A 22256-nucleotide genomic window follows, 5' to 3' on the forward strand; every position below is an offset into this window, starting at 1 on the left:
GTTTGTTTCGAGAATTAGCATACGGTCGGAAGAAATTGCACGGATTGCAGCTGCCGGAAGGGGAATGTAATGTATGTGATGACAAAAGATTAAAGTCGACGTGTTTATAAATTTTGTTTCGTTGCAGGACTTTTTTGTAGTTTTGTTTTAGAAACCCTCACATCTGTATCAACACATGTCTTTGGCATCAAAATGTTGCAATTTGTAATATTCAAGATCCCAAGAATGCCTCACAGTGATCTTATCAAATATTCAATAAGTTCATAAATAAGTCGATTTTTTCGGCAGTCTTGAAGCATCGGTTGTTGATGAATGATTGATCATAACACAATGTCGGCGGCCGCCGCTACGTGTTTATGATCTGAATCACGTGGCCTTCTACTTGGCTGACGGCTCACAGTATCGCGCTGGTGGAAATCGCGCGTTAGTTGCGAGGGAAGGGTCGTAGCGCGCGCCAGCCGCGTGTGTACGGAGCCCACGGCGACAAGCGCAATTTTCTGGTTGCGACGCCACGTGTAGCGACCACGCGCGTCTGTTAACAATAACATGCGGCAACGCTATGTCCTAATTGCATCCGCTTTTGATAATCTCAATCGAATCATACAACGTTGTATAGTGATAGATCTATTTATAATGCGAGTCTCTTGAATATGCTTTGTGCCTTTGTACCTACCGATCGTGTTCAGTATAGTAATATACTTACACTAACATTACTACACGACGTATTGTATATTAGGAATGTCTATACAATCCATAAAGAATAATGTATGTAAGTAAAAAATTCCGATAATGCAGAATGATAACATAGGTTGAAGGTGTGAACGTATCTCGTGCACTCAACGCAGGACATCTTAACAGATAGTTGAATGTGAGTCTGTGAGAACTGCGCAGTTGCCTCGTGTTGCTACGCCATTCGTATTTCTTGAACTTTGTATCGGCTAACTGTCACATTCTATACGTAATACGATCTCGTGCTACCGCGGAATGTTATCGCACCACTTAATTGTTCCAATTGTTGTTGAATATTAATAATTGTAATAAACAATAATTTTGTATTACTAGCAGCTATTTATTAATAGCTAGTAATTTTCGATATTTAAATTAAGACTCGTGTGTGTACTATTAAATTTATTTCTAAACAAATTAAAGTACCTTTAGCAATCGCTTAGAATGTTTTAGTGATGTAAGATTGCGTCACTAACATTAGTGGTTAGCTCATTCTTATATCGTTATCTTTATACTGACGTATAAAACGGCTTTATAGTCCATGTTATGTGGGTACCGCATAATATCTGCATAGCTGTCTCGTGTATAGTGTTAGCTTGGTATTTATTGTATAAATATGGTATGAAGTGCATTTGCAGTACGTATGCTGTTCCTCCCACGCCAATCCTCGGGAGAATAGTCACATTCCGCGCATACCGACCACAGGTTGTCGGCCGGCTCGCGGACGCGCCCGGTTTCAACGGCCTGCGCTCGGCAGCGGTGACGTAGCGAACAGGCGCGCGACGCTAGAGTAGAAACCTATCAGAGCAACCCCGACAACGTCATCATGATCTGTGTATCAATCACGACTACATACAATAGTCTTTACCTTTGTGATATCTGTGAGATAATCCAGATTCATGCTGCTATATACTAGTATATTATGTACCATTTTTTAAACAATAGTTACAGTAAGTTTCACCACAACTTGGACCCTAGTATTCGGTTAAAACGCACACATATCTTGGATTAATTATAGACCATAAATTTAACTGGCACCCTCAAATAAATTCAGTTTGTGATAAGCTTAGAGCTTTCCTCGCAAACATTAAAATAATTAAAAGTAAACTACCTTATAAAATTTTACTGTTGCTTTATAACACATTGGCCGATACAATAGTAAGTTATGGTATTAGTTCGTACGGTAGAACTTACAAAACGTATTTAAATGAGATCGAAAAGTTGCAAAACAGAATTTTAAAACAAATTGTTTCAAAAAACATAAAAGAAAGTAACCAAAATGATGAGTTCAATTTATTCAAACACTGTAAGGTGCTACCAGTACAATCTAAATTTTACTACAATATATTAAAAGAACAAATGTTCAATGAGAACATTCTACAAAAATATAATCATGAAACCATTACACGCAATCAAACAAATAAATTTTATAAAACGGTGAAAGCCAGAAATGTATACGGTGAGAGAACTACAGCATACTTAGTACCCCGCCTACTTAATACAATCAATCCTGAAATAAGAAACAAGATAAATACAAAAAATATTAAAACTAAATTAAAGTTATTCTTTTTAAACCACCTGTATATTGGTCATAACTTTATGTCTTGAGTTGCCTTTCGTTGTCGAAGCCATGATTAGCGCGTAGCGTGATGTGCTATCCGCAATTGAGTACTTAACTATTCGTTATAAAGTTGAGTATTGTTTACTAATTAATATATCTAAACAGACGGTCACTCAAAAATTCAATACATTGCGGTGGCAGGCCATGCGACTCACCCGTGCTACAATAAGTACTGTTGTTGTTGTACCTACATTAATTTTTTCGTTTGTATTGTACCTATATTATTAAATTGTGTATTTATAAGTTAATATTAATATTTATTGTAGACGATAATAGTTTTTCTTCTAACATGCCGGACAAACGTCTGTGGTTTTTGGCCTGTTATATAATAATAAATTGTAATTCTATTTTTCATAATAAAAACAAAAAAAAAAAGTCACCTACAGAATAACAATCATATGAGAAATAGTTATTTCACTTACTATTTTATATGTAAACAATCTTTGTTATTTTTTATCGGATAGGGTCAATTTATGTTTACTTAATTAAATAACTTGATCTGTGTTAAGAAGATCAATTAGTAGTTAACTAAATTATCAGTAAGCTATACAAAACTAACGTTGGTCCGTCACATCAATATCAAACTTAAAAAAAAATGTTGTACATCGAGTTTGAGGATTATAATTATGATGTAATTGATTAGATTTAGTTTCTCTGATCATTTTCTACTTTACGAGCTCGTGTAACATTCGTCGGCACGCGCAATGCTACACCAGTATCGCATGACCCAATCATTCTCACTCGCGTAGAAGCCTCCTAACAAGTTAATATTACCTTTGCCCAGGGCTCCCAATCGTTGGTCAAATAAAAGTAATAGTAAAATACACTCTTCGTTTTCAGCCTTGCGTTTTTCGAAAAAACAGATTCGATGTCGTTTCATATATACATGATATTCCTACAAGGATTATCCTATATGGATTACTCTGAAATATTACAATTCACTATCCCTGAATTTCAATATCTTCTTCACCTACGTAGACAGTAGTCGTTGCCGAATTAATATAGATATGATTTTACTGTTAAAAGTAATATTTTTTCAACAATATTAATTTCTTTTACACGTCTTAGTAGCAATTTTAGTCAATCTATTAATGCAAAGCTTTTTCCGACTAACATAATATTATGTTAGAGGTAAGTAAATTATTGTACATATATAATATGTGATATATATACAAGTTTGTGACAATTACAAGGAAATTTCTGTTTAAACACCATTAAAGTATGTGTGTTTCTAGTTTAGATATAACGGCCGTGAAATGCCAATCGTATTTCTTGGTGGTTCTTATTCTATATATAGTTTTTTTCTTTATTAAATACCAACACTTTTTTTAGCACTTTATTTATATTTTTGAGGTAAAGGCGAAACTAAATGCACTTGTTTATTATGCTCATGTAGAATATATATAATGCGTAAGCATTTTTGTGTTTCTGGAAAGACATTACTGGAGGAAATCACTGGGCAAATAAGACTTAACATCTTGCCTCAAGGAGAAGAGCACAATTGTAGTGCAAATCAGAATTTTTGGGTATTTTAATTTTTAAGAATCCTGACCGTCACTGCATTGTAATGGGCAGGCCGTATCAATTACCATTAGATGAACAGCCTGCTCGTCCCGTCCATTATTTTCATAAAAAAAAAAGTTGAAACTCTTTGAAATTGTGAATAATATTCGTTCAACGTCCGTAAATATCCCCGTAAATGAAAAATACGCGGTTTTATTCGCGGGCGCACGCCTCTCGCACATACTCGAGGAAGATCTTTGTCGCCAGTGTATAATAATGCACTCGCAAAGGTCACATGTGTAGCGCTACGACCGTCGAGCGCACGGTGCATGTGAGCAGAACATGTGAGTTTAACTGCGTAGTTTGTTGTGAAACTATGAGTGACGTGCACTTGAGAGCGTAACGCAACCCGAACAGCACTCCGTACGATTAACAGAACTTTATGCGTTACCACAACGTATATGGAAATAGTAATTGCCATTCAATAAAATAAATAATCTCCAAGATCCTATTTATTAAAGTATCAAGTGGAGGCTCTTTTGCACAGGATGCCGGCTAGGTTATGGGTACCACAACGGCGCCTATTTTTGCCGTGAAGCAATTATGTGTAATCATTATTGTGTTTCGGTCTGAAGGGCGCCGTAGCTGGTAAAATTACTAAGCAAATGAGATTATCTTGTTTCAAGATGACGAGCGCATTTGTAGTGCCGCTCAGAATATTTGGGTTTTTCAAGAATCCTGAGTGGCACTGCATTGTAGGCGTGGGCAAGGCGTATCAGTTACCATCAACTGAACGTCCTGCTCGCCTCGTCCCTTATTTTCTTAAAAAAATAAATTGGTTCGAAATACTGCACTATTTGATATGTAATTTAATAATACTTACTGCAGATGGTCGTATGTCTATTTTAAGGTTAAAAAAATATTATCTATTTAAATGAATTTTGTGTTCAAAAAACATGTCCAAGAAGCCAGAGTCGAGATGTTCTGTTTTAGTATGAAAATGTCACGTTGAGCCAGACGGTACATAAATAACATAGAATTAACTTGTCTGTGACCTTTGACTTCTCGAGTGTATTCACTCTCCTTCGCTACGCGTGTGCTGTATTTTAAATAAAATCTAAAACTAGTTAAATGACCCTCGACTTTCCTAGACAGAATAATGTAAATACTATATTATATTCGTGTAGACTCTTACGGGGAGAAAATAAAAATAATAAAATATAATTGACGTGGTAAATAAGTGTTGCTATGAAAATACATATTGTTAATCAACGGAATAATTCTAATATTTAAAGTTCTCCTTTTGCAAAATTAAAAAAAACATAGCATATTACTAGGTTGATTAATTATCGTCTCTATAGGATACAATAAACCAATGTTTTTTTGTTTGTTCAGTTAAAAATTTTGTTTTTCTTTTGTTTTTTAATGTACTTAGATTATAATGGAGGTGACATGTACATACGTATAAAAGCCACTAAATAAATAAAAATATATATATATATAATATACACTATTAATGCTTTGAGCGATTCACGATATTTATAGTACAAGCTTATACTACCAGGATATCATAAACATTTAATATTTATTTTCCTTTTCATTATAAGTTCTGGTCATATTCACGCCAAAAACTTCGAGTTATTGAGTCTTCGACATACGGAGGACTTAAGTGAACGCATACAAAATACTAATACAGCACAAAATGCAAACGAAAGCCTGCCTAATGCAAAATCTAGAGAAAACTACTTTGCTGCTTAAGATAGTTTAAAAATGTATGCAAAACATGTTTGTGTTTTCCTCGCATATTGACAAATTGCGTATTAAACTCGTGAGCAACTTAAGTCACTTGTATCATAATCATCATCTTGTTCATGCTGTATGTAAGGATTTTCAATATCTGATATAGAATTATAGTATTTTTATAAGATCTTGAAAAAAATTCAGCACTTGTCAGTTGGTACTTTCACTTTGACTTGTGGCAGTTAGTACGTAGTAGAAAACATTTATAATTTGACAGTTGACATTTACTAGCTAAAATAACTTTTGTTTTATTTAAAATTACATCTAGCGTGACGTCACCAAATGGCCCAACGGAAGACCAGCGTTGGTTTTCAAACCAGCAAACATACTTAGTTGGGACCATTTTTGTAAAAGTTGTAATGAAAATAATAATAAGTACCCAAAATCAAACACCTAACACCTGAAAACATGAACGTGTTAACGTCAGTCATAAATTGCTTTAAGGCCTCTTCACACATATCAGTGAAGTCACAGTTCCGACACAGTACCGACGCAGTGCGAAATATTCTTTCATATATTCTGTACGAAAGCATCTCCTCTGGCCTCTTTCGTTCATGCTGCTTTTCTTCTTAGTCTAAAGCAATGCTTTTCATTGCTGGCCCCGGAAAATTGAACAGAGCCATAACAGTCACGCTTGGTAATTGACGATGGACACGTTTTCACTGACGCAACAGTTTAGCACTGATACTGAACTGAGCGAACATGTGTGAATCAACCTTTATCATTTCATAGAATTGGTTTATAAATGGTGTACATACATTGTCGGCATATACTCTATGTTGGTGGTATCTTATTTTTCTCCAAGCTGTAGGGGTAATATAATATGTACTGAATTTACTTTAAAGGAGTCGTTGAGGTTCGACCTAAAGAGGTGCCACTGTATAACAACAATACATTTACGTGTTCATAACTGGAGGTGTATGTATAAAAGCATGTCGGACACTCAATATCGTATCATATTTTAATTCATTAAATTGTATGATAGTAAATATCCTTCAGTTTGTTCTTTGTGGTTCCCCATTTATCGATAGACCTCGAGCAGACACATATGCGAATGAAAGCGGCCGCAGCTATCCGTCAAGCATGTTTCGAAGCTTTGAAATAGTGACGCTTCGTTTGGTGGACTCTGCTTTGTGAGAAAGGGGTTTCGTTTATATCCATGTCTGAACTAGCACTGTACCGCTCACGATGTTTATTGACTTGGAGTTTTTTCTATACAATATACTAACTGCCACTTACCTAACCTAATTTGCGAAACGTGAAGATGGTTTTAATTTTTTAGATATAAATATCTTAGTGGTAGAAAATATAAAAAAATGTATTTAAATTGTTAATTAGGCTTTCATTGTTTTGACCTTTACTTTCTAATGCAATTAATACTTACTAGCTGACCCGGCAAACGTTGTTTTGCCATATAAAGTATAATTCACGCGATAGTTTTATAAATAATAGCCTATGTGTTATTCTGGTGTGTAAGCTATATTATTGTAAAGTTTCATCAAAATCCATTCAGATAAATGACTTTTATGCCTTTTAATAATGGTACTTTTTGGATCTTTACTTTTTAATAAAAAACTATTAATGAAAAATTTAAAAGAGCAATTTTGAATTTCTTGCCAATTCTTTATTTCAACAAAAGCAGCTTTACGAATTAACCGCCGATTCAAGAAAATATTTGACTATTGAAATTTGTTCTATTTTCAAATCTACTTGAGTAAAATATTTGAGTTGTATTTTTATTTAGGATAGAACCAATATATTTATATACGTACTTCTCATAAGATAATCGAAACACCTTTGAATTTTGGTTTTGAATGAGTTTTATGTTTTTTTTACGCTAAACATAAAAGATGCCAGTTAATTGAGCATATTAATAACCTGTATCTGTTCTATCTGAAAGCGTATCTATAGGTTGTATAATGTAGATGTGTTTATTAATCTATATATAAGTTTATGAATGTTTGCTCCTTTATGGCTCCCTGAAGTTACAAGATTCTTATATCAGTGAAGTTCAGGCTTTTGATCATCCATTATTATATGTATTTTTTATGGATGAGGATAACAGGCTTAATTAAATTTAAAAGCGTTAACTCTCTTTTTTAACCTATGTCACAACTTTGATGAATTACGTTCGCGCTATATCTATTATATTGTAAACAATATGTTATGTTTTTAAAGTGATAACCCTCACTTCTAGGATTAATACACAAATAAAATTTGAAAAACAAAACTTTATGAACGAAGCGGGATTCGAACCCACGACCTCCACTCAAGATAAAGCCACAACCTGAGAGTTGAACAAAGCAAACAGGATTTTATAACGAGGCGGTACTCGAACGGTTAGCTTAGTCGGTTAGAGCACCGGCACGGAACGCCGGAGGTCGTGGGTACGAATCCCGAATCGTTCATAAAATTTTGTTTTTTAAATTTTATTTGTGTATTGTAATATACCTAGTTTGTTTGCTCAATAGCATTTCAAAGACGATATATGTTTTGTTGTCAACAGTGGGTGCTGTGGGGGGAGGCATCCCGGAGCCGGCCGGCGAGCGGCGCCACGTGCCGCTGTACGGGCGCCTGGTGGCCGAGGACCAGCTCGCCTCCATGAGCGCACCCTCAGACATTCAGGTGAGCGCCCCCGCGCGCAACCCAAGAGCTTTTCTGCGCTACCGTATTCCCGTCCAGGTAAATGATGCACGAGGCAGTTCCGTCCTAACACCATTAACAAGAGCCCTTGTCACTAATTACAACTACACAAAATACGACTGGTAACACTAATTCAAATTTACTTTATGAAACCTTCATGTTGCAGATGCGTTTATCGCGGCTAATTAATATAATCTGAAAGTCACCAATATCTGACTAAACGTGATGGCATAATATGACTTATAGTTATTAATTTAATATTTAAGTTCGTATTTCCAAATAAATGTGAAAAAATGCTTGTCTAGTCAAACTTCTTTAATCAATCTTTTGTAAATACGTACTATAAACATAAAAATAAACACAATAATGGTAGCGATAGAAAAAAAAAGTCAGTTTATTGAAATAACTTTTGGTCATATCTGTAAATATCTTGGAAATTTACCTCGTCCGTGCGACGGGTATTTCGAATGGTAAATAATAAGGGTTCAAGGGTCGGAAACGCTCTTATTTTTCTCTGCATTGCGATCTAACATAAACAAATTGTAAAATCACGTGAATGAAGCTGAAATGATTGAGTAATAAATTACACAAAAAATACGTTCTGGCATATTCGTATAAACTATCAATCATTAAAAATTATGGAAGAGAATTTTATTATTTAAGGCCAATTTGAATTATTTACTAATATATTCTTACTAACTGACAGATCTTTAAAAAAAAACTTTTTTTGAGTCTTCACGGTTGGAGAGCTACCTTCATACAATATTAACCTTAATTTAAGGTTCTTGTATTTTAAACGGATGTTTCTTACGCCGGAAAATGCGAACAGCGTCAGGTTGATTGTTTTATTAAGTGAGTCATTACCACGCGTCGGGCTACACATTATGCGCGGGTAAATAAATGATCCACCTTAAGTGCTACTAATTGCGTACAACTCGGTTCTCTTTCATCGGAGGGTGTTGATGAACTGCTCCAACACCGGTTGTTGTTTTAAGAGGTTTTCTTGTGACCGTATTACAACCAGTGTTCTAAACGGTAACTGTACTGTGTAATGTAAAGATATGACAAACTGTACACTGTAACTTTACTTAAAATAACGTCACATTTTGAAGTTTTAGTTATGTGACTCTGGGTGTTGATTAGCAGCGCTCAGATATTTAAGCAATTTGTGTTAGGATTTCTCAGATCACTTCAGAAACATTACGCGTACAAAATAAAGTAGTTTTTCATTGTTTGTTTCTTTGAGACATCGAAGACCGTTCTTGCGAGTACGATGCCCGATATCTTATGGTTAAACAAATCAACTGCTGCGTATCTACTAATCGTTCATGCAGAACCTGGTATATATACCTTCATCTCTGCATAACGTTTGCTCATGCATTACATTGACTCAACAATTAATTAATAAATAATTGAATTGTTTGATATTGGTTACAATAACTTACATGAGGCTTCGACTTTATGAACAGATAATCAGTACGACCAAGAAATAATTATCGTAAAGGGTTAACCTCAGCAAGATCCGTGGGGCCGAAGTGCCGCGCAGGAGGGGAATGCCCACCACAAACTGGGTGAATATTACCAGATTGTTTTAGTTAATAATGAATAATTAACTTTTCATCAACAGGGCAAATTTGTATTGGACTGTCTCGTGTTAATTCACCATTTATTATTTATCACCCACGTTCAGTATTATTTATCTATTTAACAAAAATACATTTATATATATAAATGCTTTTGTTTTTTTTTTTCAAACTAGCAGACACAAATTAATTATCATATTTTGGCAATGTTTACGTTATGCTCGTTTGTTTTTATCACATCAGCCTCACTTAGAAACTTATCTCTTCACAACTTTTTTGTGTTTTGATCTTAAATGGTACGCGTCTTATTTTCAATCTTAGTTTAAAAGCTTGCATGCACATATTTAAAGGGCCTAACAAGCAAACAATTTAAGACTTAGCCAACGGTGAGCAGTGTTTTTAAATCAGAAATTACACAGTGCATTAATATTTCTAGATATTTAATTGTTTATTTGTTAGACTTGTTATGTTAACATCGGACTAAAATAATAATAATATCTCATCTGCGAATTAATAATAATATTATATATTTATTAGTATAAATGGATGCTATTTATACCTTAAATTTTCGAAACTCTCCACAAAACTTGATATTTCTTTGCTTTTAAACCGATGTTTATCAAAACTCTATTTATAACATATCACATATTGTCCACCTATTTCTATAAATAAGTGTATGCCTGTATTTCATAAATGCGTGAATGTTTTAGTTATATTTCACTTTTCTAAGCTTTTATAATTTTGTTTTCGAATAAACTGTCAGAATAGGTTTGGGCCTCAGTGAATGTTGCTAGATCTTATTTTGCAAATCTGAAAATACTGATATTTATAGCCGTAGTTAGTGCAGATTATTTGTGGAAGTTGAAGCCCAATTGACACTGCGAATACGAATAACAGAACAAAATTACTTCTATTAATTTATTTCAATAATGATTGCATTTTTATTAAAGTTGTGGCCGGAATCTGACTAACGCCCACAGACGGGACAGTAGTGGCCAAAGGCAATCCTTGCCTGTTTCTGTTAAATCTTGAGGGTACACTTTTTGCCAATTGATACATAAGTCAACGTAATATAATACTTTAGAAGCTAGCAAGCATGCACGCAACGCCATTAGGAGCTGCGCTGACGGTGATCACTTCGATTTTTTTGCCCGCCATCGATGTGTACGTACTTAATAATTCAGTGACGGCAGCCTATCGTAATTCATCTTTGAAGATGACACTAAAATAAATACCAATAAATAAATTCACTTCATTTTTCATTTAAATAATCACTAATCTTCTAGTGCTAAATTCATGATAGTGACACAGTATTCTACTGTTATATTATAACTGTAAAGATTTCATCCTACGGGCAATTACGCCATGTTATTATTACAAAACACTTCCATGGCGGGCTAAATCGTCGTTAAACCGTCCGCACAGTCTAATAGGAAATATTTGATAGTCAATAACAGAGTTGAATTCGATCAACAGGCGATGCAGGCGAGGATACCACACCACTTTCGAGACCCCTCAACGGCACCGTTAAGGAAACTTAGCGTGGATCTCATCAAGACATACAAACACATAAACGAGGTAAGTGATTCTCAGTATACCTTCAACAAACACCTCGAACAATACGCCGTTTATATGGGCCGGCTGTACGAGGAAAATTATTCTGCAAAATTCTTTCCCAAACTTTATTAGCGGAGGTTTTCTTTGTGCCTGTTTTTCTACTCCCGAAAACAGCTTTAATTTTTATGATTTTTTGTGAAGTGAATCAAAAACTTGTTCGGATGTGTGATGAAACTACTTCTAGCGCTATCTTATTTTTAAAACTACTGTTAAATTCCGTCATTCCCAGAAACATGCTGATAAGGAGCCAATTAACAATTCAATAGTTATCCTCGTTTAAATAATTATTTAGGATTGCTCTTGTTTCCCTATTGGTATTATCAATTATTATACATCAGCCTCAGCTTAAACTTGTGTCATATTATAAACTTTTTTTTTATTAATTATTTGATGTATGCATATATCTATGTATATGATCATGAATGTTTATCTGTATGTCCTTTATAGAATCGTAAACTATGCATTTTATCATTTGATGATCAATAAAATGACTCCAAATAAATTGAATGTTTGTGTAATGTCTTTCCTTCAAATTTATTTGAGTCAGTAGCGTAGAAACGCGCGCAAGGTACCTACAGCTAGCTATAAAACACATATTTAGGTTGAAAGATCATTCATTACCATTAAAAACATATAAACTTACATGAAAACAACATTTATAAATAATAATCTATGAATCGTCCGTATGATAGACATAGGTATAAAACTAAATATAAGTGTGTGCACTAGATAAAGGAAGTGTCATCTGTAAAACATTCGGCTAAAAGGAGCTTGAATAAATTAAAAGTGCCTGCATCTTTGATATCCTAAGATAGTCCATTGTACAGTTTAGCACCTTCATAGGTGTTCATTTAGGTGTCTTCATTGTTTTCGTAAGTTTTCATTATTGCGTTTATTTTGTATTTGTTTCTTTTGTAAATTAACATTCTGAATGTATCTGTTTGTCTAAAATTTTCCTAATTAGTATTTAATGGTCCTAATACTGAACCTTGTTGATTTCCACAAGTAATGGGCAAGGGCTCACTTTGAATATAGTTTATTTTTGCTACTTGAGATCTATTACTTAAATAAGATATAAACATATTAAGTGCTGTACCAGTGACACCAATACCTACGAGTTTTTTTTATTAGTAACGAATAGCTTACTGTGTCAAATGCTTTAAGGTATATGAATACTCCTAAAACAATATTTTTACAGTCTATATTAAGTTTGATTTTTGTAGCCAAGTCTACTGTAGCTGAAAGTGTATTTGATTTGTGTAAGATCGCCTTAGATCTGCTAAAGTAAAAGATAATAAATACCACCTTTTTTGGAATTTGGCTCCGTTAAAAAATCTACTACTAACAATCACTTAAAACGGCCAATCAACAAGAGCAGCAAGCCAGCGTGACCTTTCGGCACGTGGGACTGTATTTTGCGGCGCAGTTGATGCAAATACGTAGGAAGCTAATACCGACCGCCTCGTGGACTTTGCGTCACTTTTCTTCTCCACTACGGCTTCTGTGAAAGTGTCGCAAACCTTTTTAACTTTATCGTACATACAAATATATAAGCTATTATTACACAATGAATACAAAACATATTCCTATTGTACTTCGGTACTTTGTTTTAATTCCAACTGTTGACTTCCACGGTTCCACGATTAAATATGTTTTTACTCCTTTATATACCATGTAGTTTAATCAATCAATAGAATCAAAAAAAAAATTAGATCAATATTTTTTTTTAGGTTTTTTTTGTTCAATAGTTGAGGGGATTTGAAGATGCAGCATATGGGGGCATTAATCTTATCGCTATGGGACACGCGGCGTCTCCCCAACTCAATTCTGTGTTTATTTTTAAACATTTATTATTAGACAATATCCTATTTGCGTTACTGTGTGGTCATTGCTCCATTTGGTGCTGTGTTTACGTGGCGTCGCGCCAGTGCGTAAAACTATAAATATGTATTGATTGGTACTCGTTTGTTTTGTTTATATCCTATCATAATAATAAATCATAATAATTATTTAGCAATCATTCTGTGGAACTGTACCTCATATTATTAGTTGCTCAAGTTATGCAATTCGCCATCAATATTATACTTATTGATTTGTTGTATTTGTGTGTAGATTTTGTCTTTATAGATATGTGCGTTGATGGAGGTTTTATTAAGCACTTATTTTGATTGCATATTTTGGATCTTATAGGTAAAAAATTGTTGTTTGTTTAACCTTGCAATAATTTTATTTAAATAATAGCACTCACATACAGTAGGCGTGCGTTGTATTTCACGGCGGTGTAGCCACGGAGAAGGTAATATAAATGATAGCCTAGCGCTGCCTGCAGCTATCGATTGGAACAGAGGTATGTGGGTAGATGTTATTATCTCGGCCGTGCGACGCCTCGCGTGGGCGTAAACAATTCATTTTCGTATTACTTTCCATAAATAAGTTCTCGCCATCATCACACTTGTTTGTCTTAGAACAGATTTATTAAATGTAGAGATTGCTTTCAGTACGATTTCATTTGTATTGATACAATTTTAAGAATTTGCCAGCATTATGTCAATCTATAATATTGTTATTTTGAGGCGAATTGTGAAATTCACACATACTTTGATCAAAGCAAACGTTGCATAAGATAATAAGAGAATTCACGTTAGTAACAGCTCACTTGGGAGGTACCTAAGTCTGTGAAGTATAAAACATAATTCATATCTAAAAATGTCGGCTATTTATTTTGTATCTTATAAGTTATAATCAAGGAATTAAAAAAATTAATTTCAATAAGATTTAATAAAATTCAAATAATTTAATTCCTAACATTTTATTTTTAAGGAAAAAAAATAAGGGACGAGACGAGCAGGACGTTCTGCTGATGGTAATTGATACGCTCTACCCATTGCAATGCAGTGCCGCTCAGGTTTCTTGAAAAACTCAAAAATTCTGAACGACACTACATTTGCGCTCGTCATTTTGAGACATAACATGCTAAGTCTCATATGCCCAGTAATTTCACTAGCTACGGCGCCCTTCAGTCCGAAACACAGTAATGTTTACACATTACTGCTTCACGGTCGAAATAGGCGCCGTTGTGGTACCCATAATCCGGTTTCCTGTGCAAAGGAGCCTCCCACTGGTATTAGAGCTGACTTTGTAAAATCTGGTAAATTAAGCAGGCTTTTCAATATTGCGTTATATTTAGGAATCAGTTTTTGCGAACTGCTATCAATACCTGCTTGCGGTTTCGGTCAAGTCATTGGTTTCAAGCGACCCAGTTGCATCATGATTGTGGCACATTGGGTTGTCGACCAATACTGATTCTGACGAAACATCACGTGTCACCTAACGTGCATATTGACCATTAGCAACAAATACTTTTTGATGAATACATTGTTTTTTGTTGTAATACGCAACAGAAGTTTATCCAAATAACCTACTTCAGTACCTACGTAATTGCGTGTTTTTCGTTTTTCAAATAAGCCTAGCTAATTTCGCTTATTATCATTATTTATTATAACTCCATCTGTCACACTCTTTCGCTAAAACAGGAGTAGCTTTATTGCGTTCCTTGACTGTGCTGAATGAAACGTTTTATTTAATAGCCTTATTTGTCGTTTGTAAATTGGGGCTTAGAAAAAGTTTGAAATTCATTAAAAAATTATTCTATGCAATAAATAAAAACAATATTCAGTAAAGTGCAATGTTTAATACTAACCCCCTTATTCATAATAGTCTGCTAACTTAAAGCATTGCTAATTCTCGCTCTGTCTTCTTCTATTGACCTAAGTCAGAATGAGAAAAAACACTCCTTAGCGGCTGTTTAAAGTTAGCGGACCATTATGAATAAGTGGGTAAATGCCTAGTTGGAATATACTATAACCAGTATGGTTACTAGTCGCACATAGAAGTCGAGTTACATAACAGTTTAACAAGATGCAGAGGTGCGAATGAGTGTTGACTGGTGAGGCAAGCAGGCTGCACCGCATGCAACAGACGACAATGACTAACGGAGAGTGGGCGACTTTCGCAACATGTTGACGGTCTGTCGAGATCCGAGTCAAGGAGAGTGCGGATCAATATTTATAGTTCGGCGGCCGGCTCGAGATTGACTGACCCCGTTCCACGAACATTTATCACTTGCATTCAATGCACATGTTGTATCGCCGTGTGGTGCTCGGCTTGCAGTGTTCCTATATTAATACGCCCCAGTTATATACATATTGCTCTATTAACTATAGCTTGCATGTTTTGTCTGGCTTCACCTTGAAGTATTAGCGTGTTCCTAATATTAATTAAATTGGATTTCAAATTGTTAACTCGCGTTTCGTTTTCTTGATATCTGCCAACACACATATGAACACAATAATGGGCCAACTTGTCAACGCTCAAGCAACTGAGCAATGACGTTAGATAAAATTACCGCCTGCGCACAACAATAAGCCAACGAGACCGTAACGTTGCGTTTCATCCATCCTACCTCTACCTCAATTTGGATTCGTTAGATTGAAATGAAATGATTGAGAAGTGAGTGGGTCTGGGAGACACTTTTTCGTACTGTCATGTGTGTACAATACATAAAATGTTACTATATTTTAGTGTCTAGATATCTTATGGCCTGATTTATAAAATGCAGGTCATACATATCTAATCGGCAGTCTGTCATGTGAACAAGGAGTGTATTGCAACATCTAATGAGATAACTCAAATATATTATAAAATCATTGGAAAAGTTTAATTAACTAAAATAAAAAAAAGACTTGGTTACATTTACTAGAGACTCAGAAGTAGTAGTTTGCGGCTTAAGCCAAGGAATATACACTCAGCGGCACAATTAACCGCCCACCCTTTTAAAGTGGCAAATTTTGATGTTATCGCAGTTGTAAGTTATTGGGCATAAATAAGTCAAGTGTGAAAGAAATGTAGTGACGAAAAAATTACAAACTACCCACTTAACTTTGTTTTTTTTACGCATAAATTGTGATTAGGATAAATATCGAACTTCGTCTCATTATCGTTGTCGTTGCCATACTGCTACGCAATGTAGCGTCAGTGGCATTAAAAGTAAACAATTTGAGTTTTTTTTGGTTTCGTAACTTAAACCTAGTGTTTGGACATCACAAACATGCCATTTGATGCTAATTCAGTGGCGAGAGCCGTCGCTCTTATCGACGAAGGGTTTAGTCAGCGTTACGTGGCGCGGAAGAAACGGTTTCGGGAAACTGGCTCTTATGAGCGAATACCAGGACAGGGCCGAAAAAGATGCACCTCCGCTCGTAACGACCGATTTCTTGTGACCAATGTTCTAAGAAATCGGTTCACTACAGCTGTTGAGGCACGAAACCAACTTCGTGAGGTTCGCAATATTCAAGTGAGTGAAAGAACAGAGAGAAGAAGACTAGGAGAGAATGCCCTTGGAGCTTTTCGACCATCTCGAGTGCCACAATTGCTCGTAGGCCACCGGAGAGAAAGACTTCGTTTTTCCCGAGAGCACGCCGAATGGAATATGGAACAATGGAAGAATGTTATGTTTACTGACGAGACAAGAATATGCTTGCACGGTCCTGACGGTCGCCAGCGTGTATACAGACGCAAGAATTAAAGGTTTGCACCATGTACTGTTGTGGAAACAGTAGGTTACCAAGGTGGCTCTATCATGATATGGGGCGGCATTACTTACGAAGCACGCACCGACTTGGTTATCTTCGAAAGAGGTGGAATAAATGCTCAGAGATGCTCATTCCACAACAACAGATCAAAGATGTCATCGACGGCATGCCAAACCGTTTGATGGAAGTCATGAGGGCTAGAGGTGGAAATACGCACTATTAGAATTCATTTATTCATCAGATTTTTTATTTTTAAGCCATTTCATCACATTTGTTAATTTACGGTCAAAGTGTTTTTCAGACTTTTTAATAAATAAACGTAATAATTAAAAACAATATTATCTTTCATTTTACTTCAATATATCTACGTTATAAAATAACATTCACAAGTAAGGCCACAATTTTTTTTTAAACCAAAATCGTAAAAAATCAAGGTGGGCGGTTAATTGTGCCGCTGAGTGTAGTTTTCAAAGCCTTACACTTATGTTTATGCCCTCTAATAAAATAACTTGTCGCTAAATATCGCCTTATTGGATAATATGGAGATCTTACTTATGGTCATTTTTTATATTGAATAAAAGTACTTATGTAATAATTATACGTCTATAACATAAATTATTTTCTTGACGATTCCACATATTGGGAATGGAACGACCGCCCTCGGGTTATTAAATAATAAGTATAATTGTACAATATTACTTTGTATACATATTTTTTTGATGAAAAAAAGTCCGCTGAGGTTGTTACGCCCATTCTCCTCAGGTCTGAGGCATTCTTATTGGAATGGGTGGTAGTTTTTGACTTTCAATAAGGCATATCATATCTTTATTTTAATTAAAAATATTTTTATAATATAAATTTTATTTTGATTTGCATTTTTGCTTTCTTTGCTACCGACTTGTATAATTATATCTTGCACGATATCGAGGTGAAAAAAATGTGGCAACACTCAGTATATTTAAATAAAATGTAATTGCATTACTTGATAGAAAACAAAAGCACCGATGACGTAGCAATAACAACATTCACGCGGTGTATCACAATAATTATTGAACCCACGCTGCTCTAGCGTCACGAGAATTTTTTAATATCCGTCACTCACACAATATGCGAACACATTCCCGATGTAACGTGTCTATCGCATACTTCACATGTTGCATTATCAGATATTAAGTAACTTTCCCAGCGTGCGGATACGCTTTCGCCTTGCATTTGAGCGTGCGCACTCGATTCGCGATCAGCTGTTAGCGACGAATAGATATTACGATTGTGTTATTATTTTTAGCATATCAAAGGCCAAGCAATTTAAGAAACTTAATAAAATCCGAGAGATTTAGCATTCCAAAAACCAATAACATCTATGGCATAAGAATGCTAAGTAATATAATACCTAATATTTTAAACTATTTGCCAGATTATCAACAAAATTTATATAAAATGAATGGAAAATATACATGAGTACTAAAAAAAATTTTTAGCACAACAGCCATATTTATGTGAAGACCAATGTAAATATTAATATACCATTATTTAATTATTGTAATTATTATAGTAATATAATTCTGAAAACGCGAGCGACAATTTGCCCAGATAAACTCTTTAGGGGTTTTCGTGGTATTTAGATATAGAAATTCTATTGTATGTCCCAATGATGTGACTTTTCTTTAGTGTTAATTCCGCCAATTTTTGTTTTTAAACAATTTGACACGTGTTTCGCCTCTACACGAGGCATCCTCAGGAAGTGTTGACTCGCCAAAATCCTGAGTCTCGGTGCCAGATTGCCGGAATTAACACTAAAGAAAACTCAAATCATTTGGATAATTATGGATTTCCGCAAAGTAACGCCCACTTCAATAAATTTTCTTCTATTGTAGGTAGGCTTTGTTTTAAACAATAAATGAAAAAATTGTTATTTGTTTAACAAGTGAGCAAAGTTATTTTTTGCTGCGAGTGTGAAACATACAACTTTTCACCTCGACTAGCGAGTAAAGTTTTATAGTAAGAGAAACAATTAAGTTTATTTTTTTATTTATATGTTGCGTACGGAAACTGCACTGCTTAAAATTTTTATGTAAACCAAACATGATATTTTTTAGTAAGCGTTATATAATGTTTACTAGTATTTATTTTAAATATGAAGTCTTTAAAAAGGCAATAATAATATTTATAAATCTAAATTTCGATTAGTAACATATAAATTTTTGTGACATTGAGATAATACGCTGGCCTAAAAAAAGTTTCGGAACGCACCGGATTGCATTATTTTTTTAACGCGGAGTAATTCCCGGATGTATGGTCACGTGGGGTTCGAAATTTAAATCACTTTGCCTCACGCTCGAAACGCTGAAAACTGCAGCATAGGGGCCTATGCTGCGAGTTTTCACGTAGCAATAGCGCCCTTTTCGTGCTGGAGAGGTGAAAAAAATGTTTGTACCGTGCTTTAGATTTGGTCCTGCGGCTACATGTTTGTCAATTCAATTATTAGGGGCAGAGTAAAGTATCACTTGGAAACTATACTCACATACTCGTATGTTTTATTCTGTCAAGCGAAACTCACCATCATACCTCGTAGATTCTGCAGTGTGTCAGTAATTGCCATTAATCTTAGCCTACTCTGCGTGCTTCGCACAAAAAGTGCGTGAACATATAGTTTTCCCTCGCAAATTGGAGAGGAGCTATTAAACAAATGATTTTAGTCACAATGCGAAAACGCACAGAGTAAAATAAACTTAACAGTTTTTGGAATGGTATCCTAGAAATAGTATAAGCAAAAAGGGGCGAAGAAACTGAAAAAAAATATGAGAAGGTGACGCATCAAAAAGATGGAGAAGAAAAGCTTGTGACAGAGAAAGTAGAGAAGAGAGATATACAACATGTCTCTGAATTACCTGACGATAAAAAAGTTTGCTGAATATGTAGTTTACTACCTTTACTTTACTACCATTGATTGTATTAAATTAATTCGCATGCCTAGTTAAACCTTTTTCCTTTACCAGTGGGAGGCTCCTTTGCACAGGTAGCCGTATGGGTACCACAACGGCGCCTATTTCTGCCGTGAAGCAGTAAAGTGTAAGCATTACTGTGTTTCGGTTTTAAGGGCGCCGTAGCTAGTGATATTACTGGGCAAATGAGACTTAACGTCTTATGTCTCAAGGTGACGCAGTTGTAGTGCCGCTCAGAATTTTTGGGGTTTTTCAAGAATCCTGAGCGGAACTGCATTGTAATGGGGAGGCCGTATCAATTACCATCAGCTGAACGTCCTGCTCATCGCGTCCCTTATTTTCATAAAAAACAACCTGACGAAACATGTGAAACTGTAAGATTGTACCATCGTAACATACCATGTTTATACGCAAATCAAGAATTCGATTGATTGATTGTAACTAGGAAGATAAATATATATATATAATTATAGACCAACCTGTGCTACTGAAATAAACTCATTGTAACTTGTTGTTCACTCACAGTACGGCTTAATATAACATTTGTATTTTTAAAAGTTGATTGGGAGTTATTATTTCAAATCGCATCTGCTTGCCAGCACGTGCCCAAAACAAATTCCATTTTACAACGTTACTTTCAATTATTTCCCATTCGTAATGAAACCGCTTAATTTATTCAATCCCCGAGATGATATTGGGAGTTTCGGATGGAATTATGCCCCGCTCCGGAGTGAATGCAAAACGCGCGAAATAGGTCGGTGCGTGTCGAAAGAGGCGGATTGTTATAAGTAAAATGTCGGTCATAATAGTTGTTTGTTCGTGTTTGTTACACGTTCATGTGTTGTGGCCGTCGGAAGTGCAGCCGTGTCAGCAACTGTCGACTCAATATTTACAGAGTTCGCAACTAGGTCGCATGCTAAGACGCTTTAAAAAATGTTTTCTAACAACTGTGTGAACGGCTGGATCACTTGGCGTTTCGTAGAGACGTCGCTTCATTGTGTTTCTGCTACCGCATTTATAACAGGAAGTGTTCCAAATAGCTGTTTAACGTGATTCCTGCCGCCGAATTCCACCTTCGCACGACACGCCACAAGTTAAGATATCATCCCCACCGTCTGGATGTGTGGCGCTCCTCTACAGTGCGGTTTTCAAGGACTTTTCTTCCTCGTACTACAAAGCTGTGGAATGGACATGGGTACCTTCAAAAAAAGCGCGTACACCTTCCTTAAAGGCCGGCAACGCTCTTTTTATTCCTCTGGTGTTGCAAGAGAATGTGGGCGGTGGTGATCACTTAACACCAGGTGAACCGTAAGCTCGTGTGTCCTATTCCATAAAAAAGGTACACTCTTTTCCACCTTTAAGTTTCAGAATTACGACAGAGAACATATTATTATGAATGTAACGGACATGCTATGGAACCGCTTAACCTGTTGGGCCACATACTCGTTCCATCTTTTTTCCTTCATCATCCTTTTTTGGCGACATTATAGTACCTACGGTAAACTATGCTTTTTTTAGGCCATAGCGTATGTCTTTCAAAGTCTCAATAAATTATATGTATTCTTATATTACTGGTCGTTGCTGTATAAATGACAGATAAATGTTGAGGAGTAGAAAATATATATGTTTATTTAACGTTACAAATTTCTCATATTTAAACTTTCAACCTGTATTTCGTCTTGGTAAAATTCCTACCTTGATTTATTTCTCACCAAAGCGTTGTGTTATTCCACATATAGTATGTATTTTGAAAATGACGGACTTCTAATAAGAGGTCAGGTGGTGAAGCTTGTTTGAAATAAAATGCTGTAGTCATGGATATTGTAATTTAAAACTACTTCCTATAAATTCACCGGCGGAGTACAATTGCTAATATATTATGCCATTCAGCCTATATTAGTAATACCTTCAAAATCTCAAATACAGATAATAATACTACATATGTATCTAATTCTGAAATTTATTTCCTGATAATAATGCAATAAATTTTTATTATACGTACGTAAGTAAATGTACGCGTATAGTACAGCGGTGTGTTGGGAGTATTACATAATCGTGTAAGTTATTTTATACAACATACTTGAAAGCATTAGAAGCAATATAATTAAACCGACGGGCTAAGTAATGCTGCGTGACATCAATATGTTATCTGAAGCCTTTTTGCTTACGGAAGCATTGGTTGTTGTTGGCAAGATATACAATATATTGTGAAATAAATTATATTAGCCGA

General features: G+C 35.2%; 1 protein-coding gene across 3 annotated transcripts in view; it reads left to right on the forward strand.

Moving 5' to 3' along the window:
• LOC126974271 (serine/threonine-protein kinase minibrain) overlaps positions 1-22256 on the forward strand; it is a 162377-nt gene that overhangs the window by 14379 nt on the left and 125742 nt on the right. For 2 of the 3 annotated variants that reach the window (XM_050821727.1, XM_050821729.1), the window contains exons 2-3: positions 8157-8332; positions 11353-11454. In XM_050821727.1, the coding sequence (XP_050677684.1) occupies positions 8157-8332; positions 11353-11454 (278 nt within the window). The remainder of the gene's footprint in view (positions 1-8156; positions 8333-11352; positions 11455-22256) is intronic. The other variant, XM_050821728.1, reaches the window with a different exon arrangement.

Source organism: Leptidea sinapis, chromosome 32, assembly GCF_905404315.1.
Source record: "Leptidea sinapis chromosome 32, ilLepSina1.1, whole genome shotgun sequence".
NCBI classification, from domain to species: domain Eukaryota; kingdom Metazoa; phylum Arthropoda; class Insecta; order Lepidoptera; family Pieridae; genus Leptidea; species Leptidea sinapis.